Source organism: Arthrobotrys flagrans, assembly GCF_004000055.1.
Source record: "Arthrobotrys flagrans strain CBS H-5679 chromosome Unknown unitig_1, whole genome shotgun sequence".
In the NCBI taxonomy this organism is placed as follows: domain Eukaryota; kingdom Fungi; phylum Ascomycota; class Orbiliomycetes; order Orbiliales; family Orbiliaceae; genus Arthrobotrys; species Arthrobotrys flagrans.
Window position 1 is genome coordinate 797,684 of NW_027137556.1, and position 26,194 is coordinate 823,877.

Consider the following 26,194-nt stretch of genomic DNA (forward strand, 5'->3'; position numbering starts at 1 on the left):
CATACCCAACGAACATTTCTCGGAACCATGATGGTGGCGATTTACCACTTCACATATCTGTCGGCTAACAGGCAATGTGCTGTGAAAAACTCGGGGGTATCTTGTGAAAAAGTGCACAAGCTTCTTTTTTCGCCTGGAACCCGGTAGAGTCCTCCTTATAGTACGTCATCGTCGCTTTCACCGTCCGAGTCAGGCACGATAGTTCTACCGAATTTCTGGGGAATCACCGGCTCCAACGTTTTTGCTTCAAAAATTTCCGCAGCCTCGTAAAGACGACTGTCTCGCGCCTGGCTCAATATTGGGAACGATTCAGTCAAAGCTGCTGGGACAGGCACCAAATCAACCGTATCTGATGAATAATCATCGTCGACTTTTTCACTTGGGGCATCGTTTGTGACATTGGCGCCTGAATTCCCATGAGATTCCGAGTCGCTAGCGGCATCACTGCTACGCTTCCGTTTCAGGTGCCCTCCAGGCAAGGGAGTTACTTCCGGTTCTTCGTCGCTGTCAGAGAACCCGATACCGTAGTGTTCTTCCGAGTTCTCTCCCGATGTAGCAAAGGACTCGGCCATTGAAATTGCACCAGTTAGTGCCTCGAAAATCTGCTGTTTCTCATCTTCGACACCATTCTACTCCTAGTTAGCGCAAGGGATACCCCAAATTTTCCGCACGGTCTATCCGAAAATTTTAGTGCGAAATTGCTACGGAGTACTGACTTTGTTAACCTTAATCACAAAGAATTGGTCTGGCCGGCTTAGATTTGTGTTTTGGATATCCACCCCCAACGACTTCAGCACGAAAATAAATCGCAGATGTCTCTTATCCGCCCGCGGATCCGTTTTCGGTACATGCTTTCTGAGGAGCAGTATCCTATGGTGGAATGCATGTGCCCAGTTATGGGTTGCGGAATCTAGCTCACCAGTTGTCAATCTAAGATTCTCGATTCCCATATACAAACTTGGCGGGGTAGCTCACGGACGGATGGCGCCAGCTCCAGAGGGCCGCCTCCCCTTACGGCCTTTGTCGCTAGCTGATTTAGAACGACGACCTGTTGCATTATACTATCGTCAACAAAGCCCCCTAGGTCCTCGTCTCCGAGATATAATCATGGAGAACATACCGCCGCCACCCTGGATGCGGAGAAACGCTGAAGGCGATTCGCGATATCCGCTACGAGCCTCCCACGCTTATCCAGTTGTTTCTCGTGACCTTTGTTTGGTAAAGCCTGAGGCTGTGGCACATCCGATGCTGGCGGGAATTCTTTCGTAAACAGCAATGATATGTCGTCAATGATAACCAGTGATATTTCCATAGAAGAATTTGTTAGATAGGCCATGATGGCGAAGAAGTGTGCCAAGGACGTGATTTGGTATCGAAGGATCGATGGCGCCTTGGACACCAGATTCCTTTCTGCTAAAATATCCTCAAGTCGCGAGATTGGGCATTGTGATAAAGTATCTACACGCCATCCATAGAAAGCTTTAGTTTTCTATTTTCTCGAATGCTTGAATGAAAACGTTGATAACATCCTCACCTATCCAGCAAACTTGTTCGCCTTTGGAAACTGCATCTGCCACCAGCTGGAGCCTGAGATTCCGGTGAAATCAGATCATTGGGTTTATCGTGAAAGTCACGAGAGAACGTACGCGATCGCGGTCTTCCCAGAGCCTGGAGGACCGCAGATTTCTACCAATTTGCCTCTTTCAAGGCCGGTACCTCCCCATGAATTGTCGAGAGCTTCGCTCCCAGTCGCGAAGCTTCCATATTCTTGATCAAGCTGCGTAGCTAGGGTAGCAGCAGCAGACTGTGTAGGTAACCTGTCTGCATGTATACACGCGTTAACCAGTTAGTATAATTAATTGATAACACAGACGTGGGTACAAACGCCGGTTATAATCCACCGAGCTAGGTGGATCCATATCAAAAATCGGTCCGGCCATGTATTCGCTGCTTTGCCAAAGCAACTTAAGGCTGTCTCTGGTGGAAAAGACTGATTGGACTATGGTGTGTGGTTATATGTGGACAAGATACAACACGATGTTGTATCTTGAATGCGGGAGAAATCCCAAAGGCTCTAGCACGTAATGGCAGCTCGAAAGTGACGAAATTGCGAGATCTGAAAATGATGATTGATTCATGATTGTTTTCGCTACGCCTACGGCAATTCTGAGCTACTGCGGAACAGGTCCCTGGAAGTGTCACCGCCCAATTCAAGGGAAGGGCCTACACATGATCCACCGAGTATTGTTTCGGGATGTTCAATACACCCAATTGCTCTGGTTTAGAATAATGTCTACTGCGGGTAATTTTGCTAGCGACTTTTAGGGTTGTATCTCTACCACATAGCCCCCACCACACACCAGATTCCTCCCTCCCTACAAATTATTCTTGATCCAAGAGTCGAAAGGAGTGACAGAAAATAAAGAAAATAGAGAAAAGAAAAAACAGATATTATCAATGCATGCGAGGGTACAAGTGAAAGTTGGTTAAAGGGAGTGGAGACACATATCCGACGACGACATTCCGCCGAGTTAAAAACTAAACTTAGGAGTACTGATGCCGGAGGTCGATGCAGCACGGGGTGTGACGTTCTTTCTTCTATACCAGTTTGTGAAATCTTGAAGCTGGTACCTCACCTTTTTTGCGTCTCTGGAGATTATAGATCTGTAGATCTCAGGATTAGTGTTTGTATACTTGGTAGCCTGAGAAATTACTTACTGTTGAAAATTTGTCAAAAATTTTTGTCTCTCCTGTTCAGAAACCGAGCCAGGGGGTAGCTGGTTGACCGTCTTGGAAACCCAGCCAATGGTGTCTTCGGGGAGCAATTCGATTAGAGTCATCAAGACTCCCGAACTATCTGGAACGCAATCTCGTGGGAATGAATACATGAGGCCACTCAAGATCCGGATGGTGAGTACATCTCCCTGGGCTCTAGTGATATTGACAACAGCAGATCTAATCTCAGGAGGATTCTCCGGAGAATCATAGCGAGATGTTGGAGGCGTCGGAGTGCCGTACACAAGGAGGTCGCGAAGGAAATGGAGCACCGCAATGAGAGGTTCGTTTTGTTCTAGAACCAAGCAGGCTAGGGCTGCTTTAAGGCTGGGTTCTAGGAGCTGGGATGGTATTATTCGCATAGGGTGAAACATTATGGCATCTTGCATGAGTCTGAAAAAGTCTTCAACCACTAAGCGGCGAAATATTGTTAGTTAGGGTATTAGGTTGAGGGTTTCATGGTCCAGCTGTGCACTTACGATCTGGGATATTCTTGGGTTGCTCTTCCGAAAGAATTTTGAACATCGACCAACATTGCTGTTGAAGGAATTGGTAGATAGCCTCTCTCGTGTTTTGGTCTACGAACTCCTCGTCGTTGAATTCTCGAATGACAGAGCCGGTAACCCATAGAAAGCATCCTTGCTTTGATTTCTGGAAACATGTGGCTAATTTGTCGGCTAGAACTGGCAACAGCGGAAGCATCGCTGTCCTGTATGAGATCAAAAGAGTACGATAGAACTTGGATACCCGTTCACAAATTGCGGGGTAGGCGATAAAGGTCTCCAGGATAGTTGTAACCACTGGGAAAACGTCTGTCCAGAAACGAACCATTGGGTTCTCTTTGTCAGGTTCGACGTTCGGTCGAACGATTGCTGCGAATGTGGTGAGAAGGGAGACGATTTCTTTTAAAAGTTAGCTAGTATTCGAGAATTAGAAATAGCAAGATAATGCGTACCTGAGAGTTCTCGAACGGATTCTTTGTCCCTTGCTTGATTTGCTTTATCCATCAACCTCTTGGTAATCGGTTCGCAGAAAAGCCTCAGTGCGTCGTATATCTTTTCAATTGGTTGTGCGGCAACCACGTGGGCAACCCCGTCCGTGACCTCCTCTAGACTTTGGGTAGGCAAATTTGCGCTGACTTGCTCGTAAAATGTATGCAACTGGGTGATATGGCCGACTAGCAGCTGATGACAGTCTTGACAAAAATATCGTAGGGCCATAGCGGCAGCGCGCATAACATCCTTGTCGCTATGGGCAAATCCATTGGTGATATATGTGAGCTGAGCCTCCAAGTATTCTGGGTGCTTCGCGGTCCACTCCGTGTATCTTCCCAATACCAACGTAGCCGCAAATCGCACTTTCGGATGCTCTGGGAGCTGGATAAGGAGGCTCATGATCCTCGGAAGAACTTCAGCCTCGTCGCTCGGGACCATGCGCCCCATTGCACGCATGCTGAACAGGGGAGCTTCCAAAGCCTGCCAGTTCGGGACAGGGTTCTGTGCTGATGGAGTTCCAGCGACATAGGACCTCATGTACTGTTCAACGAGGGTATAGGCCTTCGCCAAGCAATCTCGAGCTCCCAAAACTTCACAACAATCCTTCAAAACATCACCCATCTTGTGTCGGAATTCTCTAAATCTTTCTTCTTGTTCCCGATCCCCGTCGAAGAGGTCCGACTCGTCGCTAGACTCAGGAATTGGGTATTTTAGATGGCCGATCATAACATCCACCAGACTAGCAAAAAGGTCGGCCAATTGGACTCTAGCTTCGATATAATTTTCCAACACAAGGTAGTTCTTGAGGTCGAACCAGAAGTTGAATGTAAGGCCGATAACCTCCTGTTCCCTATCTCTCGCAGAACATTCTAAGATCGCTTCGACGAGAGGCCGAAACTCCGTAGGCATTCTAGCAATCAGGATGACCCACGCTTCCCCAGCCTCTGCAAACAGTTTCGTGTATCCTCGAAGTTGTTCGATGTCATTTTCCGCCGCGTTGGCGATTCTCGGTTGCAGTTTCATGACCTCTGGGACCAAGATGTTTATGGTATCCAAACATTCGTCCACATCCCGGGTTTCAGCGAACATTGCACAGAGGCAATCGACTGCGGAGTCAAAGGCTGCTTCCGATGACAACGCTTTGATTGTGCTCGCGAGGAGAGGGGAGCTTGCGATCGTGAGAACAGGGATTTCCCGCAACCAGGAGGTGAGACAAGATGTGAGGAGTGGTTCTTCGGAAGCCGTGGGGACGGATTGCGAATAGGATATCAGTAGATTCATGACTTGTTCTGTATTGTCCTCAAGAAGCTCTTTCGCCCGAGCATCTAGTTCTTCGTCCTGGTAGTAAAGATGGTTTAGCTATGGTTCATGCAAAGCGTTATAGGGAATGGGATAACATACCGTCATGCGAATCCTGCGTCCTTCTGTGACTTCTTCCGGGAGAACTTTAAGAAATTCGAGGAGGCAAACGCTGCCGTCGGCATCCGTTCCTAGTTTTTCGATAACAGAATCCAGGACGTTTTTCCATTCTGTCATTTGAATTGCAAGAATTGCAAGGCAGACATTGAGTTGGGTTCTGATAATTCTGTTTTTTTTCTCAGATCTGAACTCTTGAAGTAGACCAAGAAGAGAATCCCTAAGCTCTCCGAGAGCGTGTCGGGGAAGCTGAGGAACATCATAGATTATCTAGAAAATACAATGTTTGATGTTAGCTGTTAGTGCCTCCGCAAGGCATATGTTGGAAAAGAGCTCTTACCTTTCCCTTGAGAGTAGTGGCCGCGAACAGTTTGACATCTAGTGGCAATTCCGCCGATTTCAACATAGAGAAGGTGAAGCTCCATGCTTCAGGCTGTTGAGTAGAAAAACGACCACCAAAACCAGCGGAATCGTTGAATCAGTCTCCGATCTTCATTGTAGTAGTAGTAGTAGTGACGAGTTGAATATCCGTAGCCCGTCCAGAAATTTGATTTGACATATATGAACCATGACAGATGTTCAAGTATAGCTTGCGGAACGGCTGGTTCTTTCTCTCAAACCGGCGAGCTGAAGATATCTACTTGCGGGAGCAAGACACGAGAAGGGTGTTTGAGAAAAAGCAGAGGGACGAGGAGGATATTGAGCCAGGAAACATGAACTGCGCGAACTGCTGGTGGCGGAACTTCAACGACTATGATTCATCTGTTCATCATATATCCTTTTCTGAAATGACAATGCAGACGCCAAGGGCAAATTGTTTCGAATGGGTACTGATCAGGATGGCTCGTCTGGACTGGACGGGACGGGGTTGTAGAGCAGAGGAGAGGTTGTGCGAAAGGACCCACCGATTTCTGAAATGCCTCGAGATATTCGTTGGCTTGGTACTTCTGTACTCGATCGGCATGGCCCTGCATGGTAGCCAGGGCCTGAAGGATTGGAGCGAGATCCGGGCTCGTTGTAGCCATGATTACCGTTTAGAAGATGTGTCTTCCCAGTCAAGGACGACGGAGGATTCCGATGATGCGAGTATGGGAAACTCTGGTGACGATTTTGGGTAGCCTCTTTTAGCTCCTTTCCTTTATGCAGAGCTTAGGTCCACCGCGCCTTTATCGTTATCAAAATAGCTCTCTCTGTTAAGCAGCGTCAAGCGACTGTTCTTCCTCTGCGGGCAAGTACTTTCGGAAGCTTCAAAGAGCAGTTAAGTAATAGACAAGTGTGTATGGTGGCGATGAAAAGAAGGTTGGAATAGTTAATGGCAAATAGGCGGATGATGGGAGGTCGAGGTCAGGATCAGGTGTTCGATAGACGAGATGAAGTCAGAGGTCCCTCACTTTAGCTTGCTTGTGGTGGGGGCAAAGAAAAAAGTGTGTTGCGGGTGGAAAGCCAAGACTGACTTGTTAGGCTAGCTTGACTTCACCACTTTCGTTCGTCTATTCATCCATCATCAATCAACATCATCGTTGTCGTCGCCGTCGCAAATTCCAGGTCTTCAACGACGATAGCCGCTTCTGCCACTACTACAATAACCGGTACTCTCATTAGTTATCACTACCGGTGCTCTTGTTCCGCGCCATTGCCATCCAGGTAGCTCCTCGGCAAGTTTAGTCGATAGTGTCTGTGCAGAAAAGAACTATATCCCAACGCGACGACTGCGATTATCAACCCACGTCCTCTACTACACGAAACTTTCTTTAGTATAACCCAACATCAATATGACCGGTAGAGGTGGCGGTGGAGGTGGAGGCCGAAGAGTCCTGCTACCTCCTATCAACTTCATTTTCAAGCTTCTTCAGACCCACGCGACCGTTCAGATTTGTACGCGAGCCTGACCTTCATCCTCCTCCTTGGAATTATAGTCAACTAATGGGACGTTTTTATTGGTGCAGGGCTGTATGAACAGCTTCAAACACGTATCGAAGGAAAGATCAGAGTTAGTTTCCTTAATATACGTCTATGAACAAAATCAAAGAGTGTACTAAACTATTTTTTTAAAAAAAAACAAAATCAGGGATTCGATGAGTTCATGAACTTGGTCATCGACGAGGCCGTTGAAATCAGGTTACCATCTAAAACCGAGGATGAAACCCGTCGGGAGCTAGGTTCGTAATTGTGTGTCCATGCATGGCTCGTAATATACTAAACCATATCCTCAAATTAGGGCGGATATTACTCAAGGGCGACAACGTCACGTGTATCGCATGCGCTTCGCTTCCGTAAAACTAGTCGAAGCTTTGGATTGGATATTTGGAACGCCATCAGCTTAGATACGAGGTGTTTGATATGGCGTATATATCATGGCAGCATGTAGGATATGAAATACATCACGACGAGAGCTTGCATTCTGGACGGATTTTGCCCAATCTAAACGAAGGACGTTGTCATGACTTATTGTCATAATAAATGCGGTCTGGATTGTGTCCTCTCGGTCCATAACATCACCGACGAATCACTTTGCCATCTCCGACAATGATCGTGTCTAGGGACCAGTCTTTGTCGCCGACAGGAACACTTGCCGGAGGATCTAGGAACTGGTCTTTCAACGCGACTCCGACTATCAATGATGGAATGTTAGCATCATCCTTGAAATGGGAAAGCTTGATCTTACGAACCTGTGAAGGGCACTTTCCCATCGGCTTCCTCGCTATATCTTCTCAGAAAGTAATCATAGTACCCCTTCCCGTGACCCAGACGCCTGCATTCGCCGTCAAATGCTACACCAGGCATAACGATCAAATCTAAACCGGCCTTGCCAGCCTTTACTTCATCTATACAGTTCTCTCGGGTTTCCAGGGATTTCTTCGTTGGAGTCGGGATCCCCCAATTGTTCCTTTTGAGTCCTTGGTAATCTTCGAGCGACTCTAGTGACACCATATCCATGATCGAAGGTTTTTGGTCTTCACCCTGTGTGGGAGCAGGCATGGCTTTGTGCGTAAATGGTATAAAGACTCGTTTCCCTTAAGAACCCTGTATTATCAGCGCGATGTGGTATATCTTTGAGAGAGAAGGCTGGAACGACTACCGGCATACCTCGTTCGAGTGCGTCTTGGACCATTGCCGTCGTGTCTATTTCGCCGGTTGGCATGGACAGGTATATGCTGACTCGCCGGGCTTGCCGGTACTCAGGTAAGCTAGTTAAGAGGGCAAGCACCGCCTGAGCTGGCAAATGAGAAGCTGTTAGCTACTTAGTGCTATATTAATATACGACGCCACCGGAAGTCTAATCGAATGGAGTTGAACGCTAACATTGCTCTCGAACGGATTCTGCGTCCAATGCATCTAGTCGTTTTGCAACTGCGGCTCGTAATTCTCGTTTAGCATTTCGTAGCGTTTCATTTGTAGACATCCTTCTTATAATCGTGAGGGGTGACACTGTCATGGCACCAAATCGCCGACGTAATAAAATAAAGTAAAAGCAAGTTAAGTTTGATGAGATGCGTATGAGCTTTCTGGTGGTAAGCCAAGCCGGGAACTTAACGGTACCTGGCAGAAGCATTCTGTAACGAACGAGCTTGCTATCTTTAGCGTCAACCAATGTCCCGGGGGGCTGGAGCACGTTGACTGTCCGGCTGTTTCTTGGCAATATCTCTGCCTGCTGCGATTCTAAACCTCGATGCAACCTCAGATTCTACCCATATCCTCCCTGCTCAACATCGACAATCCAAGTAAAAAGAGAGGGGAATTCGACGGGTATTACCTTTCGAGGATCATTTATATCTACGGCATTCTATAGTCTTTTCAATCGTTTTTCAGATACAATGCGAGTAGATCTAGCGGCGACGTTAATATTACTTGCCTCCTCGATCCAGTACACAACCGCAGCAAATGTTACATCTCTTGAGGGCACATGGACATCAAAGTCGGAGACGGTCGTGACCGGGCCGGTATGTGGAATACAAAATTGATTTCCTTCCTTCCTTTTTCTCTTGCTAACTAGTTTGTATCTAGGATATATATGATCCGGTTGGAGAACGGCTTATCGAGCCCAGACTACCAGGAACAGCGTTTTCCTTCACAAATGACGGGTATTATGAAGAAGCTATATATGTCGTTGTTGGAAATCGTACGTCTAATTGAATTTCATAAAGCAATTTGTGGACGAGTACCTGACATCTGTTGTATGAACAGCTACGACTCCAGAATGCCCGAGTGCTGTCATACTCTGGCAGCATGGAAAGTATACCCTCTACGATAACGGCTCCATGATTTTGTTCCCATTCGATTCCGACGGAAGGAAGCTATGGTCCGACCCTTGCAAGCAAAAGAAATCAATTTATACTAGATATAATCAGACAGAGCTGTACAGGGTAGGATTCCAAACACGACCTGGTAGATTACAGCCACGCTGACGAGATAATGCGACTGGCAGTCTTGGGATATTGTTAAAGATGACTACCGAGGCCAGTTCCGACTCAATCTGTATAAATTCGACGGTGCACCAATGAATCCATTGTACGTAGCTTTGTTATTAGAAGCATGGGGAAAACATGGATTCCTAACATACGATAGGTATTTAACATACAAGCCGCCCCAAATGCTCCCAACTACGACGCTCAACCCCTTCCCGACGGCTGCTCCCACACCGGCTGCTTCCACACCGGCTGCTAAAATCAAGCGATCAATTGAGATGTTCCAAAGCGCGCTTCCGGACGGGGCACCTGGGCTCGACCTTTGGTGGTGGATTGCTTTGGCGATGACACTGGTGGGTGGCTTGGGCGTCTACTTCGCCCGGCCCCAACCCTCTTAATTCATCATAGATTCGTATTTTCTGGGATATATAGAACGGCACTGGTTTAAGTTGGCGTGGCGATTTCGGTACTTTGTTTTCGTTCCCCGGAACCGAGTCCTCTGCAGCTAATAACTCTACTAAAGGTTATCCTCAATAGTCTCGCTGGGGACTCTTCGCTTCGATGGACTCGGGTTCCAAGGTCACTTGCGCGTCGGCTATCTTCATGTTATGAGGTTCCTTGGCATTTTTGGGTTTGATGTAGCGTATATGCTGGGAGGTTTCTTCCTTTGTTGTGCAGCGGTCACATCTTTTCTTTACGACATATCTGCTATTTATGAATATGATTTTTGTGAAACCTAGATATGCAATCCTTCACCGTCGTAAATTCACACATCATCTATATTTCATCCCTCTACCCTTAGAAGGCGATTCATTGTTGCGCTCGTCTTCTTCATACTCGTCATAGTCACTTTCCCCGAGCGCAGGTGACGGAAAACCAACCCTTGGGGTTTCTAGGCTCACGGCACGATCATCTCTAAATTGTTGAGGTGTGAATGGCGGGCTTAGTGCGACCCTTGGTCGAGACTTAAACGGATCCGCCTCAAGTTCCTCCTTCGACCTAGCGGGATTCGGGAGTAACCGCTGCGTCCGGTTTGGTGCAGGAGTGTCAGCCGAAGTAGCAATTTGTGTGATCATCTAGCGGGTTGTTAAACTTGTTATCTAGGGTTTTGAAATTTTCCGGACGGGGGGTATTGTACCTTCTCTACCATGTATTCGTCTACGGAATCATCTTCCCCGAAACGATGGGATCTGCCTCTTCGTGGGGGAGGCTCAACGATATGGGGGATATCACTCGGGCTTTCTGGAGAAGAAGGATCCTGCATGACGGTATCCTCCGGGCTATCTTCTGGATCATCACTCGGTTCGATTGGTTTAGGCGGAGGTGGAGGGCTTCGCAATCTAGGCTTTGGGGATGGCTTTGGGGATGGTTTTGGTTGTACCAATTCAGGCGTTGAAGCTCGGGGTGGTACCGTAGTCATTGGTGAGTGTTTGGTCAAGTTGTACCCTGTATTTACGGCTGCTGGTTCCGGCTGCGGCCTGGAGGCGGCATCCGTGGGCAGGTGGGAGGTTAGCAGCTTCAATGCCTCTTCTTCCGTCATGTCCTTTGAAGGAGAGGGTTCTTTTTGCTCGTCCGATGCTACGGATTCCTCATCCCCTGCTTCATCATACGTCGAAGCATATGACAAAGTGCCGAGTTTACGTCTAGACACCCGGATAGTTTGTAATTCCTTCCGCATGCTGTTGAAGAGTTTTCCAAACTCATCGTCCGTTGATGGGATTGGAAGTTGCGTCCCCTCTTGCAGTGTGAAGGCGCTGGCATGGAGATTCTACCCAAATGTTAACCTCAGATATTGTAAGTAAGACTGTCTATTCTTACTTGATGCTTGTTAAAGTCCACGCCGAGACCGCCTCCCACATCGGCCGCGAAGCTGACTTTCTTTCCAGGCAAGGATTTCTTAGATCCTGACCTTTCTTTGAGGAATTGATGATTGTACTCCGTCCAGCGCGCTAATCGGCTTTCGTGGACCTTTAAGGCGTCTTCCATTGTCTTTACGGCAGAGCTATTGCCATCGGGCGCGCCAGTCTTGCTGAAGGACCCAGTCTGCAATAATCTTTTAAACGAGGCATTTGACCATAATTCCCGTTCCAGAGCATCGTCGCAGTCTGGCAGTAGTAGCTTATAGATGCTTTGATCGCCGACCCAATTCTTTTCCCATACAGAAGTGATGTCGCTCTCTTTGACATCAAGTTTCTTCCTTGATTTGCGGGCAATCGCCGTCGCCTGTTCCTTTTCGGAAACTACCCTGTCCTGTTCTTCAAGTCTCCTCGAAGCTAAAAACCATTTCTTCTTGTCGACAAAGCGGTGCTGAAGCGTGTTTCGAAGAGAATTCTGGTATGCAATATTGAGGACATTGATCGTATCTAGATCTGGGTGTGTACTCAGAGCTTCATCGAGGGCTGGTTTTATCTCATGGTAAGCGTTATGGATGCCATAAAACGACAATAAGGCGCACCTATAGAGCTTCCAGCGTGATCCTTGTGTTCCCTCTCCACGACCTTCCTCAACGCCATGGTCGATAGGAACAGCAAAAGCTCTTCATATCGGTCACCTTGGCACTCATCGAACATACTCTTACGAATGATAATCGCATTATGTAAAGCCCCGGCTTTTTTGAGGTCACTCAACCAATTGATGACGGCGGCACGAAAGTTCTTCGACTGAGCAGGTTCGTATATCGGCCAGTTCCCTGCAAACCTCTGGAAATTAGAGAATTAATGGAGTTTCGACGCAGTTGTCTGCGATTCCAAGAGATACCATACAGATTTAGATTCGACCGGGTCATATCGATCGAAGATGTGGTGGGCGATAAGCTCGAACGCCTTGCTCTTGTTCTTTCCCAGGGAGAAAGTCTCGTCGTTAATTGGTGGGTCTTGGTAGACGGGGAGGTCGAGCAGACGAAGATTGGTGAGCAGGAGGGCGACGGGTGTGAGTTCCGCCGCGTGTTTCATTGCGATGGCTTCTTCCCGGAATATTTATACGGGCACGTTCGCGTGGAGGGGCCTCCTTTGGGAACGGAATGGAGTCGTGAATGTTAATGTTGGGCGTTGGATGATGTTGTTTGTTGTTGGCGAGGTCTGTCGCTTGGGAGATCCTGGTCTGCAGGAACTACTATGGCGCGAAATTTGGACCCCCCCGGCTCCAAAAATAAAAAATTCTCAAAATCTCAAAAATCAAATCGAAACAACAAAAACAATATTTTCGTAACTTCATAAAATTTTGGATTTTATAAATTTTACAACGTTTATAGGCTTCATAGATTTTGCAGATTTAAATAATAGGTAAATTTAGTTATATATATGTATTTCGAACTACCGTAGAATATATGGATAATAATGAAAATTAAGAAAACAAAGAAAACGGACTCAACGTAGTCTTATGGCCAAGTATAATAAATAGGAATGTCATCTACTATAGCACTAACAATAGCAACAGTGTTAGAAGTAAGAACTTAAGAAATCTGTTAAATTATAAATTTAGTAAAGTTAAATAAATCCGCGCTATCTTAACGAATATAAAAAATGGTAAAAAAAAAGAGGTCATTAATCCAAGTAACAAAAAAACTTTAAGTATAATAATTAAAAATATACATTTCATTTTTGAAGATATTACTTTTAATTAGTTTACTGACGAGATAATCCAAAGTCTTAAAGCTATTTGTTTATTTAACGACTTTACTTTCAAAATTGATAACGAGATATGCCATACGTTAGCGGATTGGTTTAACTTAAGCAAAAAGCTAGAACGCGGGAACAAAATAGTCTTGATTATAACCGAACAGATGTCGAAAGAGAAGATTAAGATTTAATTAGACCCAATATTTCTAAGTTCTACAAGTATTTACGTCTGTACTAATAGTATAAATATTTTCTTCAGTTCGAGGGATTAAGATTACATTTCTTTCGTTTACGATAAATTAAGTACCTGCTGAAGTATTTTTTAATTACTAGCAAACGATTTCAAAAATACATTTAATAAACTCGCGTTTATTAAAATCTTTTTTAATTTTAACTTAGTTGCGGTAAATTATTTTTTCGCGAAAATTATAGACCCCTTTATAAAAAGGAATAGTGATACTAAGATGAATTTTAACAACAATAAACTGTTAGTTATTATTAAGGGACTGTTGTAAGCGGGATTCGATAATATTAAAATTATAAATGCTAATAATGATTTGATTGAGAGTGTGACTGTTGTTTATAATATAAACAGTATTGTAAATAGCTGTTAAGTTGGCAGTATTCTTATTATAGCTTACTTTGAAGTCGGAGGTGGCCATTGCGGTATTATTATGAGTTATAAAAAGGTTAGAATAAGCAGAGTAAATTACATAAGTAAGATCGATTAAAGTCCAAGTAATAGCGCCTACAAGAAAAGAATTTATGTTAAAGCTGAAGAAGAAATTGGAAATATAGAAGGTTTTATTAATTATATTAATTTAAGAAATTGTAAAGCTTTAATTGATATAAGAAACGAACAATAAAAAAAAGAGAAAAAATAAATAACATAAAGTAAAAAACAGAGTTTATATAGATAAATAGAAGACTTCATAATATACTTATATCATTATTATTTTTTATATTTCGATATAGAGCTAGCATTATTTTATTATGTTTTTATAGTTAGAATATATTATATAGAATTATGAATTCGCAGTTTTGTATATAAAGTTATATATATGAAAAAAACACTCATTCAAAATAATATAATAGGGATCCTTAATAGTAAAACTTCTGTACCACATAAAAATATTACAGAATAAAAGGTTCATATATTATTATAAGATACCATACATACTTTTAAACAAATTGTTTATAAAAAAAAAGATGCTTATAATTTAGGACGGGATAATTATAAACATAATATAAAAATCATATATAAATATTATAATATTATATAATTTATATTAATTCTCTAGAATATTTTTTGAAGTTATAATTATTTGAATAACTCTGGGGTCCTCAAGGTTAGGTTTTTTAAAATCTTAATTTCCTAGAACGAAGCGGTTAACTTAACCCCTAGTATAGTATATAAAGTATATAAAATATATAAGATATATAAAGTATATAAAATACTTTATAGTTGTTAAGTGGACTATTTTAGATAATCGAAATATAAAGCTGCTAGTAATAAGTTTACGATGTTTAAACATATATCATAAGCCCATAACATGTTTTCTATAAAAGTGTTGTTTTTGTTATAAAATATGCTATAAAAATTTAAAGAATTAGCTTCATAGAATTTTATACCCATAGATTTACACATATTTTTCGCCTTCGACGACATTTCAAATAAAATATTGCTATCCTCGAAAAAAAGGGAAGTTATACTTCCTTATTCTTTTTACAATTATCAAAACTTAGCCTGTCGTTTTAATTATCAAAAAAGAATAGCCGCGAGAGTCGTCGACTTAAAAGTCAACAGTAGCACAGTTACTTTACTAATAATAGACAAAAACTATTTGTTTCCTTGTTAGAAAATAAGGTTCTCATTATCGTTGAAATAAAGCCCAGATATCATCTCAGATATCATAAATCCTAACCTATTTAATAGTAATACTAAACATATAAGAAAAACTATCGTAGAAAATTGCAGAGACAAGGGTCGTAAAATTACAGCAGAAAAACTTTCAGAGTTATCCTATAACATTAATACTAATTATCTAACAAAGCTTAACAAACTTACTATTCCACTTTCTTTCATAGTCCATTAGCGGCAGATCTTCTACATTTTCTTAAACATCGACAGAGAATTCGTGCTCTTTAAAACCAGAAACTCTAATCCAATTAATCACAATTTCATGCTCCTATTTCAGCAGGACTCCCTCGTAGACTTAACAAACTTTTAATTACAAAAGAACCTCCGCGATACAGCTATCTAAAAAAAACAAAATCTCTGAAAGATGAAAGAACCGATCAATTAAATAAATAATATCTATATCAAATCTCCCGTATTATTTAATATTTTCAAAAAAACAAATCCAATTCCATCTCACATCCAAATTCCAGAAAGAGATATAACTAAAGAAGACTTAATAAAAGTTTTAAAATTGTACAAGACCAAAAGCACCCTCTTCATTATTATTATTCCAGTCATTCGAGCTAAAGATCTCAAACCTGCTTAAACGAAACCTAAAACAACTGCCACTACCACCATTATTAAACCTCGACCAGTACCCACAAACAAAGAAGCCTCCCCAAAAAAAGATATCCAGCTCAACTTAGAATCAATAACTCCCAAATCTTCTATTCGCCTACCTCCTCGAAAAGCAAGCGTTAAAATTGCGTCAGCTATCGATATCATAGATTTGAGCTCGAACAAAAAACCCACCCACATTCCTTCTAAAAAAGAAACCAATATCAAAAAACTCCAAGCCATGCTTATAAAATACTATAGTAGCAACCCACCGCCAAAAATAAAACTATTATTACAACCTCAAAAAGCCCTCCCTATCAAAAAATACAAAAGAATATTAGAAGGTATTATAACCAACACCGATGTTTACAACCAAGTTCTTACAAATACTAAAAAAATCGAAGAAATTATCTCAAAGAACGATAATACTAAAAAAGAAAATAATTCTAGTAGAACTATACACAGATCCACCCACCCTCACAAACCAATCAATCTCCACTATCCATAGGCAGTTGCCTAACAGGATTCCGACAAATTTTTAACCCCTATTCCCTCTTTCCACTTTTAAATTCTATTTGCTTATATTATTTATTTATTTATTTCTGTATTACATAGTCGCGCATCCTGTAATTTGCTTGCAACATCATACGTCTTTCTATCTTTATTTCGTTCTAAAGGCCAGACCTTCTTTCTTTATCACGAGCGATCCACTCGTATAAACCTTCAGAAGAACGAATATCCTCAAAAAATCTATATCTTCGCTCATATCTTTCTAAATATTCCCATAGAAGTAAATAAACTATCGTATAAGTATTATTTCGTATACTTACACTCTCAATAATACCCGAAAGACCGTTCTAGACAAGAGTATTATAATAAAATACCTTAATTTCTGAAGTAAGATATTATTCGTAATTCCAACTTTATATTTTATCTTATAATCGCTGCAAAAGCTGCTTATCCGGCTTTTTTAAATAATTAAAGGTATTCGAACTTCTTTATAAATAAACTAGCTTTTTAATAGGAAGGTAAGGTCTATTCCGCTGGCTTCTGATAATATAAACATTCCAGGCTTCTTAAATTTCTCGAAATGCCTTTTGTATAATAGGCATATAAACGTACTAAAAAGCGCATATATTTTATCAATTCTTTTTCCTAAACCAACCCTTTTAATAATATCCTTCAAAAAAGCTAATCTATTGATCTGATTGAATTCGCCTTAGAAAGCTCTACTAACCTTTAATTTTCACATTATAAATATTCGCTCTATATATATAATAATCGCCGACGCTTAAGTTTCTTTTATTACCTGCTTCTCGAAATTGACCTTAATATTCTACTATAAAGAGGGTCTTAACTCCCATATTAATTCGAGTAAATTTAAGATAACTATAAAAAATTACGGTTATTAAATAATATTTTTGAATAATTACAGATATATAAACATCGTAATTAATAAATAATTTAATTATAAAGTAAAAATAGATGTCTATAATACTATAAACTTGTATACTATAAGGTTAAAGTTTATCGTAAACATCAGCTAACCATATCTAGCCAGGTCCGTGGGCTTCTAATTCTTTGCGAATTCTAATTTGTTTGCAGCATCAAAATTCAACGCCTTTAGGATCAATATCTTTGATAGCTGCTTTTATAGCCGGCCCTAAAATAAAGCAGTCTGCTCGTGCTTTAACCCAGGCGACTGATATATTGTCTCCGAAGTCAGCTGTAATTCTAGACTCGAGCCCTTCGGCCACTATCGCGCGGGCCTCCGCAGCCATGGCTTCCTTATAAATAGCCAGTGTCCGAAGTACTATCCCGTAAGCGTACCTTACGTGTTTAAAGCCACTTTCAGTAAGATCCGGCCATCCCTTACTTCGTAAGATATTCAAGATTTTGACACCGTCGAGGCCTTACTTGATTAAAGACCGAATTTGGGCTACTAGAACTTTATCAGCCGCCAGACTTTCACTAGAAACATCTTTTTGGCGATCAACACGGGCTTCGTGGCCCCCGTATCCTTCAATATCTAAATTAATACCCCATTTCGTAAGACGGGTGCGAATTGTATTAACAGAGGGCACTTTGGTAATTTTAATGCTTTAACGTCGACATAATACGTAACGTATATTCTTAATTAGAATTTTCTTTTGTAAATATAAATAAATAATATAATTTTGATTGTTATCAAGACGAGAATCTCGTAATCGAAGCATTATAAAATAATAATCCAAAATTTTATGAAGTTACGAAAGTGTTGTTTTTGTTGTTTCGATTTGATTTTTGAGATTTTGAGAAATTTTTATTTTTGGAGCCGGGGGGGTCCAAATTTCGCGCCATAACTACCCAGTAACTAAGTACAGGGGCACAGTGACGTACAGAATAAATTAGCTTTCGATTCGTCCCATCTTCCCATCCTTTATTTATTAGGTATTCTGTTCCCCTTATAAAGAATAATAAAAATAATATAATTATAAAATGCTCGCAAGGACTCTTCTTCCCCGGCTCTTCTCATCAAACGTCCGCTTATTCTCGACAACCGCGGTGTCTCTCAAGTCGGGCATTGGTGGTAAGTACATGTACCTTTCAACATCAAATCAACATGCAGAATCTTCAAATGCAACGTTTGCGGCTAAAATCTTGGATATCTAGCGATCAACGGCAAGGACGCATGGTCCGTCTCCAAAGGCAAGTTTCAAGCTAATATAGCTCCCTTCATGGCTAAAAACGATATCGCTAACCGTACCATAGTTCTAAATCCATTGCCCACGCCTCCTACCAGCTCATCATCTTCGCCAATCGCATTTCTACATGTCATAGAAAGGTTAAAAACCAATGCCCGTGAAGGGTGGAAAAGGCATGGCATCGTTGGAGGTACCAACTGTTTCTATCGAACCGGTATAAGGATATGTCATTGCTAAAAGCTAGCCGTTATATCCTTGTAGAAAGCATAGCGGACCATATGTATCGCATGTCAGTCATTACGATGCTCTGCCCTGATCCAACAATTCAAAAGGACAAGTGCGTCAAGATGGCCATTATCCACGATATGGCAGAGTGCCTGGTGGGCGACATAACACCGCTCGACGGTGTTGAAAAATGTTGGTCTCTCCAGGTGTATTGGCTTTGATATTATAATAAACAACTGACAGTCCGTCTATCTATCTAGCTGAAAAGCATCGTCGCGAACTGGAGTCTATGGAGTATCTGACCCAAACACTTCTTGCCCCGATATCCAAGTCAATGGCTGGCGAATTTATGGACCTCTGGGAGGAATACGAGCAGGGGCAGAGCCCTGAAGCAATATTTGTCAAAGATGGTAAGGGTTGGCGCTGCCACTATAGGTGCATAACGGAGCTTGCTAACATGCACGTATTTCCAGTCGACCGCTACGAACTCATTCTTCAAACAATAGAATACGAAAGGGCTCACAATCTCAAGCTCGACGAATTCTTCCACGTGGCCGAGCGTGTTCAGACACCGTTCATGAAGGACTGGGTCGCTGAAGCCCTAGAAAAGAGGGCCAAGGAGCTCAAACTTACCGTCGGGGGAGCAGCCAACTAGTGGAGGCGTCCCTATCATTCTTATACCAGCATTTTCAAAAAATGGTACCGGCGTAACACTCTATTCTTTGCGGCTACTGATATCCTTTTCTTTGCTCTGCTATTAACGGGATTCATTCTGGGTCATCCTGGGCGAAAAGATAAGGATAGATATCCTTGACGAACAGGCGCTTGCGTGCATTAGTTTGTTTAGATACATGGAGACAATCATGACCATCGGCGTTTGGGAACTCTAGATTTTTTTTTTTTGCGATTGAAGTCTTTTTGGTTTTTGGTTTTGTTTTTTCTCTCTCGGGCATTGTGTTTTCTCTTGTACTATTAAAATCGCAAGAGAATCCACTGCATGCAAGGAATTGGCCTCTATCGGGCTTAATTTCCAAGCTGATCTCCACCCTGCTTCATTCTCATGACCACCCAGAACTTTGCCAACCATTCAGTCGATGGATAAACCCCATAAAACAACGTTAGGGACGTATTTCCAAGCCCATTCGAGCTGCATAGACCTAGTTATGGGATAAGGGTTGTGTATATATATACGTGTGGTTGTCGCATTACATGATACTCAGGCTCCGCCATTTGCTTCATTCTTTAGTTTTTCCTGCTCTTGTTTCTTCACAAGAACCTCAAACCTTGCCAGTCTCCATTTATGCCCCCATCGTCTTTCCATCTCAAGCAAAGGGAAACAGAAGAGGCATATCAAGCCCCAAAAAGTGAACGTCCAGCCCACCCCTAATTTGGTGATCATTATCTCGATAACACTGGTTGAGACGGCGCCAACCATGCAACGGCAGAGGTTTCCGGATGCCGTTGCTGTTGCAGGCGCGGCCGGATAGAGATCGACCAAGAAGACCGAAATAATCTTTATCGTTTTAAGATTTTCGAGGTTAGCCAAACCCTGATGGGTATGCTTGGAAGGCACCTACATTCATGACGCTGACATTCGATGCACCGATGATGAACTGGAGGACCAGAGGAGCCGCCACGTGCTATCATACACCACGAAGTTAGACGGAAAGCCGGTGCGAGTTTACATTCATATTGCCAAGGGACAACTGACCGGTTTCCGGGATAAAGCCCACCCGTACGATATTACGGCCGCGATGCATAACCCCATCGCATACCAAATACTCTTCAACCTCGCCTTCTCTAATGGAAACTTGCTCATATCCTCCAATTTCTTTCGATCAACTTTTATCCCCGATTTATCCGCCACCGACCGGAAATCTCTATCTATGATTTTCCCTGTCACGATACTGCTAAGGATACCACCTGTTCCGAACGCAAGATAACACAATCCAACCTGTAGCTCGTTGTATCCATAAATCTCCGAGAAAAGCTTTGGTATGCTGGCCATTACGGCATAGAATGCTGCGTAGAATATACTCATCACTAGGAGTATGATACTGACATCTTTGTTGAATATTATTAAAACGCTGCGGAAAGGATTCGGAACCATATCCCTAAGCGTTCTCTTTCTCCCGTTTGAAGCGCCTCCATCCCTGGAAGCCCAGCTCTCTTTGGGACTTACCAATTTCTCCAAAATCACTCTATTCAAAGCCGGGGGTCGAATGCTTCCGTCCCCGACAACCTTACGATTTGTCTCCGGGAAGGCAAGGAACATAAGGGCAAGTGCGAGCGAGGCGAATATTACGAGAAACCAGAATATCCACCTCCAGCCGGCAGCTTCTGCTATTGCGCCTCCGATGACGGGGCCTAGGGCAGGCGAGGAGAGGGGAAACGAGTTCATAAAACCCATATACGAGCCTCTCTCCGCTGGAGTCGTAAAGTCAGCCAGCGTGCCAAAGGCGATAGCGACGGTACCTAAATAAACCCTTTAGTAACGTGACATCCTTAATATCATGTAACATAGGATGTACCTGAGCTGCCGCTACTTTGCAACATTCTCAATATCAACAGAGCGGCCAAACTTTTCTGAACCGCGAGCCCGGCGCATGCGGCTACGTATATAATGAAAGTAAGGAGATAGACAGGGCGTCGACCTAGTGTATCGGATAGTTCCCCCGAAAGGGTTGGAGCAATAGCCTGAAATATCAAGTAGGTTGTGAGGGACAGATTAACTTGCGTCGTAGTTATTCCCAGTTCTTGTTGAACCGGTAGGAGGGCGGGGAGATAAACTGTTGAACTGAAAGGGGAGAAGAAGGCGGATAGTGTCAGGAGGAATACAATCCATTTCTTCTGAGCTGATGTGAAGACCGAGTATGGCTTCTCCGCGACAGGTGCATCTTTTATTGACTCTGTTGGGATGCGATCTTGACCTGCCTCCTCACGTTTATCCTGCTCGATTTCGGCATTTTGGTGATATGTCGCCACAGCCATGGAGATATCTTCTTATATGCGTTGATTATGTGGTATTCCGAACACCCTTTGATTCGAGAGATATATCTCTCTTGAAAAATGAAATACCAAGAAATCGAAAAGGAAAAGAGAAGGAAGAGATCGCGATTTAGGGGATTTCATGCGCTACGCAAGTCTTTTATTCACAAAAATTCGGATAATCGGCCGGAGTTTAGCTCAGATTATCGCCGCTCGAATCCTCACAGGCCGTTCTCATTCGTTCGTGCTCAAAAGTCTTGGCATTTCGTCGGTTTGATGTTTCGATGCTTTCCAACACGGGAAGGTTAGCTCGAGCTACCCTACTTACGCAACAACATCAACCTTGAGGGATCGCTTGCGATGGCTGCACCGTCGTCATATAAGGATAGGAACTTTCTGGGGGTCATTGGAGATGAGGTGGGGTTCTATTCTCGGAGGGGTGGTTTGCGTGCCGACTGACGGTGTTGATTGTAGGATACAGTAACCGGGCTTTTGCTGGCTGGCATCGGTGTACGTTTCGCCCGCCTGTTTTAAATGCGTCCATCTACCTGGCCGGCGGAATTCTGATATTATAGCAGCACGTAACGACGGGCGCGAATGCTACTCGCAACTTCCTCGTCGTGGACCCGAAGACTGAAATCGACAAGATCGAAAAGGCGTTCGACGAGATGACGAGTCGTAAGGATATCGGAATTTTGCTCATTAACCAGCACGTACGTCATTGCACATGTCCCTTTCAGAAGGAACCGGTATTTTAAAAGCAAGCTTGTGGGGAGGCTGGCTAAATTTTGGGATCACGGGTGGGTGTTTTAGGTTGCGGAGAGAATACGATATAAAATCGACATGTACACCGCTGCGTTCCCCGCGGTCCTAGAAATTCCGTCGAAAGATCACCCGTACGACCCGGAGAAGGATAGTGTCTTGAAGAGGGTTAAGAAGTTATTCGGAGAATAGGATGTTATCGGTTATAACGGTGTGCTCGGCATACCGATGTTTTCCTCGTTAGCTACTTTATATTCAGCCGCTCGTTGCATAGACACCTGGCTCTCGTATTGTGATGAAGCATCTAGCGTAAATGACATGCCTAAGCTCCCCATCGGCCACGGAGCAGGTAGATCTCCCCATGTGGGTGGATTGTAGTTGTAACAAGGCGTGCATTATCATTCCATATCTCTGACGAACTTGTAAAACTGATATCATGCGTATGTTTCCCTTTAAAGTTGCACCAAGATTCAATCTCAACAGACCTTCTACATGCCAATTAAAAACCAAGCACAAAAGCATAAGATACTCCGACAAGCAATACAACTATTGTTGTACACCGCAAACTTTAGGATTTAACAAACAAAAAACAAAAGAAAGCCCATGCAATCTGATTAGCCTCAAATTAAATATGCGCGGATGCCATGAATAGGGTACGTTGGGCGCTACGATCACAGCAAAATGATTGATGGAAAGACCACCAAACTCGCGGGAAGCGCACGCTATTTCGCATATAGCCAACGAAAGAGTCCCGCGGAGGTGCCTTTATTTTCGGGCAAAGGTCACCTCTGCGTGCAAACAAGTGATAAGGTCGCCGTCATCTTGTGCAGTGTAGAGTTCTGCAGTAACCTTGAATTTACCCTGTACAATATGTCAGTCTGAGATATAATAATAATAATAATAATAACGAAAACAGAAATAACCGAGTTATCATCGACATACCGGTGGGATTTCCTTTGGAAGGTCCTGGTCCTTGATGACCTTCAACGGACCTGGTTCGATTGGGCAGTTGACGGTAGTGTTGGCCTTTTCGAGGTTGGAGCAGAAATCGAGTGTCTGCTTGATAAGGGTGATATAGCCAAGTTTAACCTCCACTTTCATTATAGCGCCTTCTTCGATGCGTCTCTTGACTTCACCGGATGCTTCCAAATGTAATGTTTTGCCACTATCATTTAATGTTAGCATGGGAATTTTGAATCCGAACGAATGATTCGCTGAGGGAGCACTAACACAGCAGGCGGGTTGGGGTTGATGTAAATCCTGTCGATTTTTACCAGGTCTGTGGCTGGGTTGGAGCAGTGGACGATTGGAGAGCCGCCGGGGATGGTGGTGTCCCAACTGACAGGCTCATCGAAACTCCCGATGGGAGACTGTCCAAGGTCGATAGCAAAGGCCGAAGCGGAGGTGGCAGCGGCCAACAGAGTGACGACGTTCGAGAACTTCATGGTGGTGAGGATCTAGGGTAGCGATTTCGGAGTGACGCCGGTCTGTTTACGACAGGAAGCGCTCGAAGCCTGGGAACAGGTCAAACGACACAGGAACGAAAAGAAAAAGAAAGGCCAAATCTTATGCAGTTGCTATTGCTATCTTCCGTGATGGCTTCCCTCCAAAGAACACGAAGTAGGAGAATACTCAAGAGGGAGTCTTAAAGTATGCCCGAGGAGGAGAGAGTAAGAAGGGAAAGATGGAAAGCGAGGAGGTTCTAGTTTTGGCTGGCCTGGCGATGATGAAATAGCACAGCGCTGGCTGAGATTACCAGCCATTTTTGAGGGGCGCGGGCGGGCAAACAGGAGAATGTGACCAACCAGCAGGCATTATTCCGGACTAACTTGGACCAGAGCTCGACTCATTCTTCAGATATAAAACTACAGTTTCCCAGTATTACAAGCGTTACCCAAGACAATACGGTCAGTTATATAAGGCATGGTCAGAGGTCATGCTGCCCAACCGGCTCAACATTTTTGGCAGTGCAATACACAATACAGTAGCATGGAGGACTGACACGATTCCAGGCTGATGTTGTCTGGAAATTATTTGCAGACGGTACTTACATATACCCGTCAGTCGGTCAAGATTATTACTGCAGCATCCCCCTCGGAATATTCTTTCAATAATTTTTTATTTTTTATTATTATTATTTTTTTTATTTTTTTTTCAACTGGATATCGGATGCTAAGACAGCTTCGCGACTCCCCCATCATTCAACAAGGACCCCATTTGCATCCCGACTGTTCTGCCCCAAACAACAAGGGAATATGCAAGGATTGGGATCTTTTCTTGCATTGCACCAATCTGGAAACGGCTTGGTCCCATGCACGTCCTCGAGATGCTTTTGTCAAAAAGAGGGCCTTGGGCTTATCGGTCTTCCTTCCCACTGCGACATAAATGATGACTACACCAATCCCAATCCCCACATGTCGGTTGCATTTCTAGGGGAAGCGGTAGCGCATACACATGTCCTATGTATGCCTGGTGAAGCAGAGGCAGCAGCAGATGGAACGGATGCACGGTAAAATCAGTCTCGAAAGCTGAAAAACGGAACCTGGACAATCCAAGTAACCACCCGACGCTGTGCAGCCTTAACCGCCCCAATTCTCCGGGCCATCTCTCGGTCTCTCTGTTTCTCTGTTTCTCTGTTTCTCTTTCTCTGTACAGAACAGCACATTACACTCATACTCTGGACGACAGATGGGCAGAGTAAGAGAGCGAAGTGGTGACGGGCCGATTGAGAGCGGATTTTACGCAAGAAAGTCCAAGAACAAAAAATAAAAAAAAAGGTTTTTTACTCTTACTCTCGCACACATTTTTTTTTTTTTTCTCTCTCGATGCTCCTCTGGTATGTTCCAACAAAAGGAAGAGAGGAATGGGATGCTACTACTGCATACTTTATATATTACTATTACAGAGCTCATAAAGAGGATGTGACGGCAGAAGCAGCAGAACCCACCGCCGGCACATTCGAAGCACACATCCCTTCAGAGAACATACTAAAAATACCCATCTCGAGATGGCGGGTCTGCGGTGTGCATGTCGTCCACCGAGTGGGGACGGTGATGGGAAATGTGTTGTCGGGCTCAACACAACGCACCATTACGCAACACTCTACAACACAACAACGCATTTTGCAGCCTGACAAACGTCGCTCTCTCTTTCTGTCCGTCTGTTCTGTTCTGTCCGGTCTGTCCGTTCTGTCTGGCTGGCTCCCCTTCTAATGATTCCCTCCTTCCTCTCTTTCTCCCTCAGAAGCTTCTTTCTTCCATCACCACCACCACCACCACCTATTCCCATCTTCACTTCCTGCCACTTGCTACTGTCCGTCCATCCATCATTTCGCCCTTCAGAAATCTCTGCTCGAAATCCATTTTGTCGCCGCTGAAACCAATCTCAATTCTTGCCATCCTTCTCTCCGTCTCGCCTCCTGCTCTTGCTGCTGGTCTGTCCTTCCATCCTCATCCCCCCCCGCGACTGTTTTTGTTTCCTTTCGATCTCGACACCTTCGCCGCTTCGAAATCGGTCTCACCTTCATTCTCTCCTCGGTCTCCTTTCCTATTTTTATACTGACTCTCGCTCCTCTTGGTTGTTATCTAGACTCTATTCTCCATTGGATCCATCGTCTGCTCCTTATCGCCTCAGCCGTCTCTTTGTTTTGGTTCGAGTCAACATTCATCTTTTTCGGCGACTCTACGCACAGACATCCCGAAATCTCCTTACATAAAAGGAAGCGCAAAATACCAGTCGGGAAGGAGAGCTCTGTCAACTTTGTCTTTGGGTACCCTTCGACTCTGGATAACGCTAGGAATTCTTCTTC

The 26,194-nt window shown here is 43.6% G+C and overlaps 10 protein-coding genes across 10 annotated transcripts; 4 read left to right on the forward strand and 6 right to left on the reverse strand.

Annotated features, from left to right (window-relative positions):
- Positions 1-155: 155 nt before the first annotated feature.
- On the reverse strand, positions 156-1,919 carry DFL_008226 (uncharacterized protein; the record flags this gene model as incomplete). Its single annotated transcript, XM_067637931.1, has 7 exons — positions 156-629; positions 717-910; positions 976-1,048; positions 1,121-1,458; positions 1,535-1,587; positions 1,647-1,821; positions 1,886-1,919. The coding sequence occupies 7 exons, from the start codon at positions 1,917-1,919 to the stop codon at positions 156-158; spliced, it is 1,341 nt and encodes a 446-aa protein (XP_067485871.1).
- Positions 1,920-2,531: 612 nt separating this feature from the next.
- On the reverse strand, positions 2,532-6,211 carry DFL_008227 (uncharacterized protein; the record flags this gene model as incomplete). The annotated part of the gene is made up of 7 exons (XM_067637932.1): positions 2,532-2,664; positions 2,719-3,187; positions 3,255-3,677; positions 3,731-5,108; positions 5,172-5,456; positions 5,527-5,619; positions 6,092-6,211. 7 exons carry the CDS (start codon positions 6,209-6,211, stop codon positions 2,532-2,534), a joined length of 2,901 nt encoding a protein of 966 aa, XP_067485872.1.
- Positions 6,212-6,958: 747 nt separating this feature from the next.
- DFL_008228 (uncharacterized protein) lies at positions 6,959-7,463 on the forward strand (the record flags this gene model as incomplete). The annotated part of the gene is made up of 4 exons (XM_067637933.1): positions 6,959-7,061; positions 7,133-7,176; positions 7,255-7,345; positions 7,405-7,463. The coding sequence occupies 4 exons, from the start codon at positions 6,959-6,961 to the stop codon at positions 7,461-7,463; spliced, it is 297 nt and encodes a 98-aa protein (XP_067485873.1).
- A 218-nt stretch (positions 7,464-7,681) lies between these two features.
- DFL_008229 (uncharacterized protein) lies at positions 7,682-8,589 on the reverse strand (the record flags this gene model as incomplete). The annotated part of the gene is made up of 4 exons (XM_067637934.1): positions 7,682-7,797; positions 7,856-8,200; positions 8,274-8,402; positions 8,490-8,589. 4 exons carry the CDS (start codon positions 8,587-8,589, stop codon positions 7,682-7,684), a joined length of 690 nt encoding a protein of 229 aa, XP_067485874.1.
- Positions 8,590-9,001: 412 nt separating this feature from the next.
- On the forward strand, positions 9,002-10,129 carry DFL_008230 (uncharacterized protein; the record flags this gene model as incomplete). Its single annotated transcript, XM_067637936.1, has 7 exons — positions 9,002-9,127; positions 9,192-9,306; positions 9,372-9,550; positions 9,613-9,695; positions 9,753-9,945; positions 10,025-10,058; positions 10,116-10,129. The coding sequence occupies 7 exons, from the start codon at positions 9,002-9,004 to the stop codon at positions 10,127-10,129; spliced, it is 744 nt and encodes a 247-aa protein (XP_067485875.1).
- Positions 10,130-10,365: 236 nt separating this feature from the next.
- On the reverse strand, positions 10,366-12,543 carry DFL_008231 (uncharacterized protein; the record flags this gene model as incomplete). Its single annotated transcript, XM_067637937.1, has 5 exons — positions 10,366-10,668; positions 10,731-11,360; positions 11,411-11,991; positions 12,048-12,291; positions 12,355-12,543. 5 exons carry the CDS (start codon positions 12,541-12,543, stop codon positions 10,366-10,368), a joined length of 1,947 nt encoding a protein of 648 aa, XP_067485876.1.
- Positions 12,544-18,205: 5,662 nt separating this feature from the next.
- DFL_008232 (uncharacterized protein) lies at positions 18,206-19,291 on the forward strand (the record flags this gene model as incomplete). The annotated part of the gene is made up of 6 exons (XM_067637938.1): positions 18,206-18,296; positions 18,380-18,415; positions 18,479-18,601; positions 18,673-18,828; positions 18,897-19,046; positions 19,110-19,291. The coding sequence occupies 6 exons, from the start codon at positions 18,206-18,208 to the stop codon at positions 19,289-19,291; spliced, it is 738 nt and encodes a 245-aa protein (XP_067485877.1).
- A 561-nt stretch (positions 19,292-19,852) lies between these two features.
- Positions 19,853-21,627, reverse strand: DFL_008233 (uncharacterized protein; the record flags this gene model as incomplete). The annotated part of the gene is made up of 4 exons (XM_067637939.1): positions 19,853-20,149; positions 20,214-20,276; positions 20,348-21,111; positions 21,168-21,627. The coding sequence occupies 4 exons, from the start codon at positions 21,625-21,627 to the stop codon at positions 19,853-19,855; spliced, it is 1,584 nt and encodes a 527-aa protein (XP_067485878.1).
- A 357-nt stretch (positions 21,628-21,984) lies between these two features.
- On the forward strand, positions 21,985-22,578 carry DFL_008234 (uncharacterized protein; the record flags this gene model as incomplete). The annotated part of the gene is made up of 4 exons (XM_067637940.1): positions 21,985-22,041; positions 22,099-22,134; positions 22,203-22,337; positions 22,438-22,578. The coding sequence occupies 4 exons, from the start codon at positions 21,985-21,987 to the stop codon at positions 22,576-22,578; spliced, it is 369 nt and encodes a 122-aa protein (XP_067485879.1).
- A 573-nt stretch (positions 22,579-23,151) lies between these two features.
- Positions 23,152-23,831, reverse strand: DFL_008235 (uncharacterized protein; the record flags this gene model as incomplete). The annotated part of the gene is made up of 3 exons (XM_067637941.1): positions 23,152-23,247; positions 23,329-23,551; positions 23,617-23,831. The coding sequence occupies 3 exons, from the start codon at positions 23,829-23,831 to the stop codon at positions 23,152-23,154; spliced, it is 534 nt and encodes a 177-aa protein (XP_067485880.1).
- Between the last annotated feature and the right edge of the window lie 2,363 nt (positions 23,832-26,194).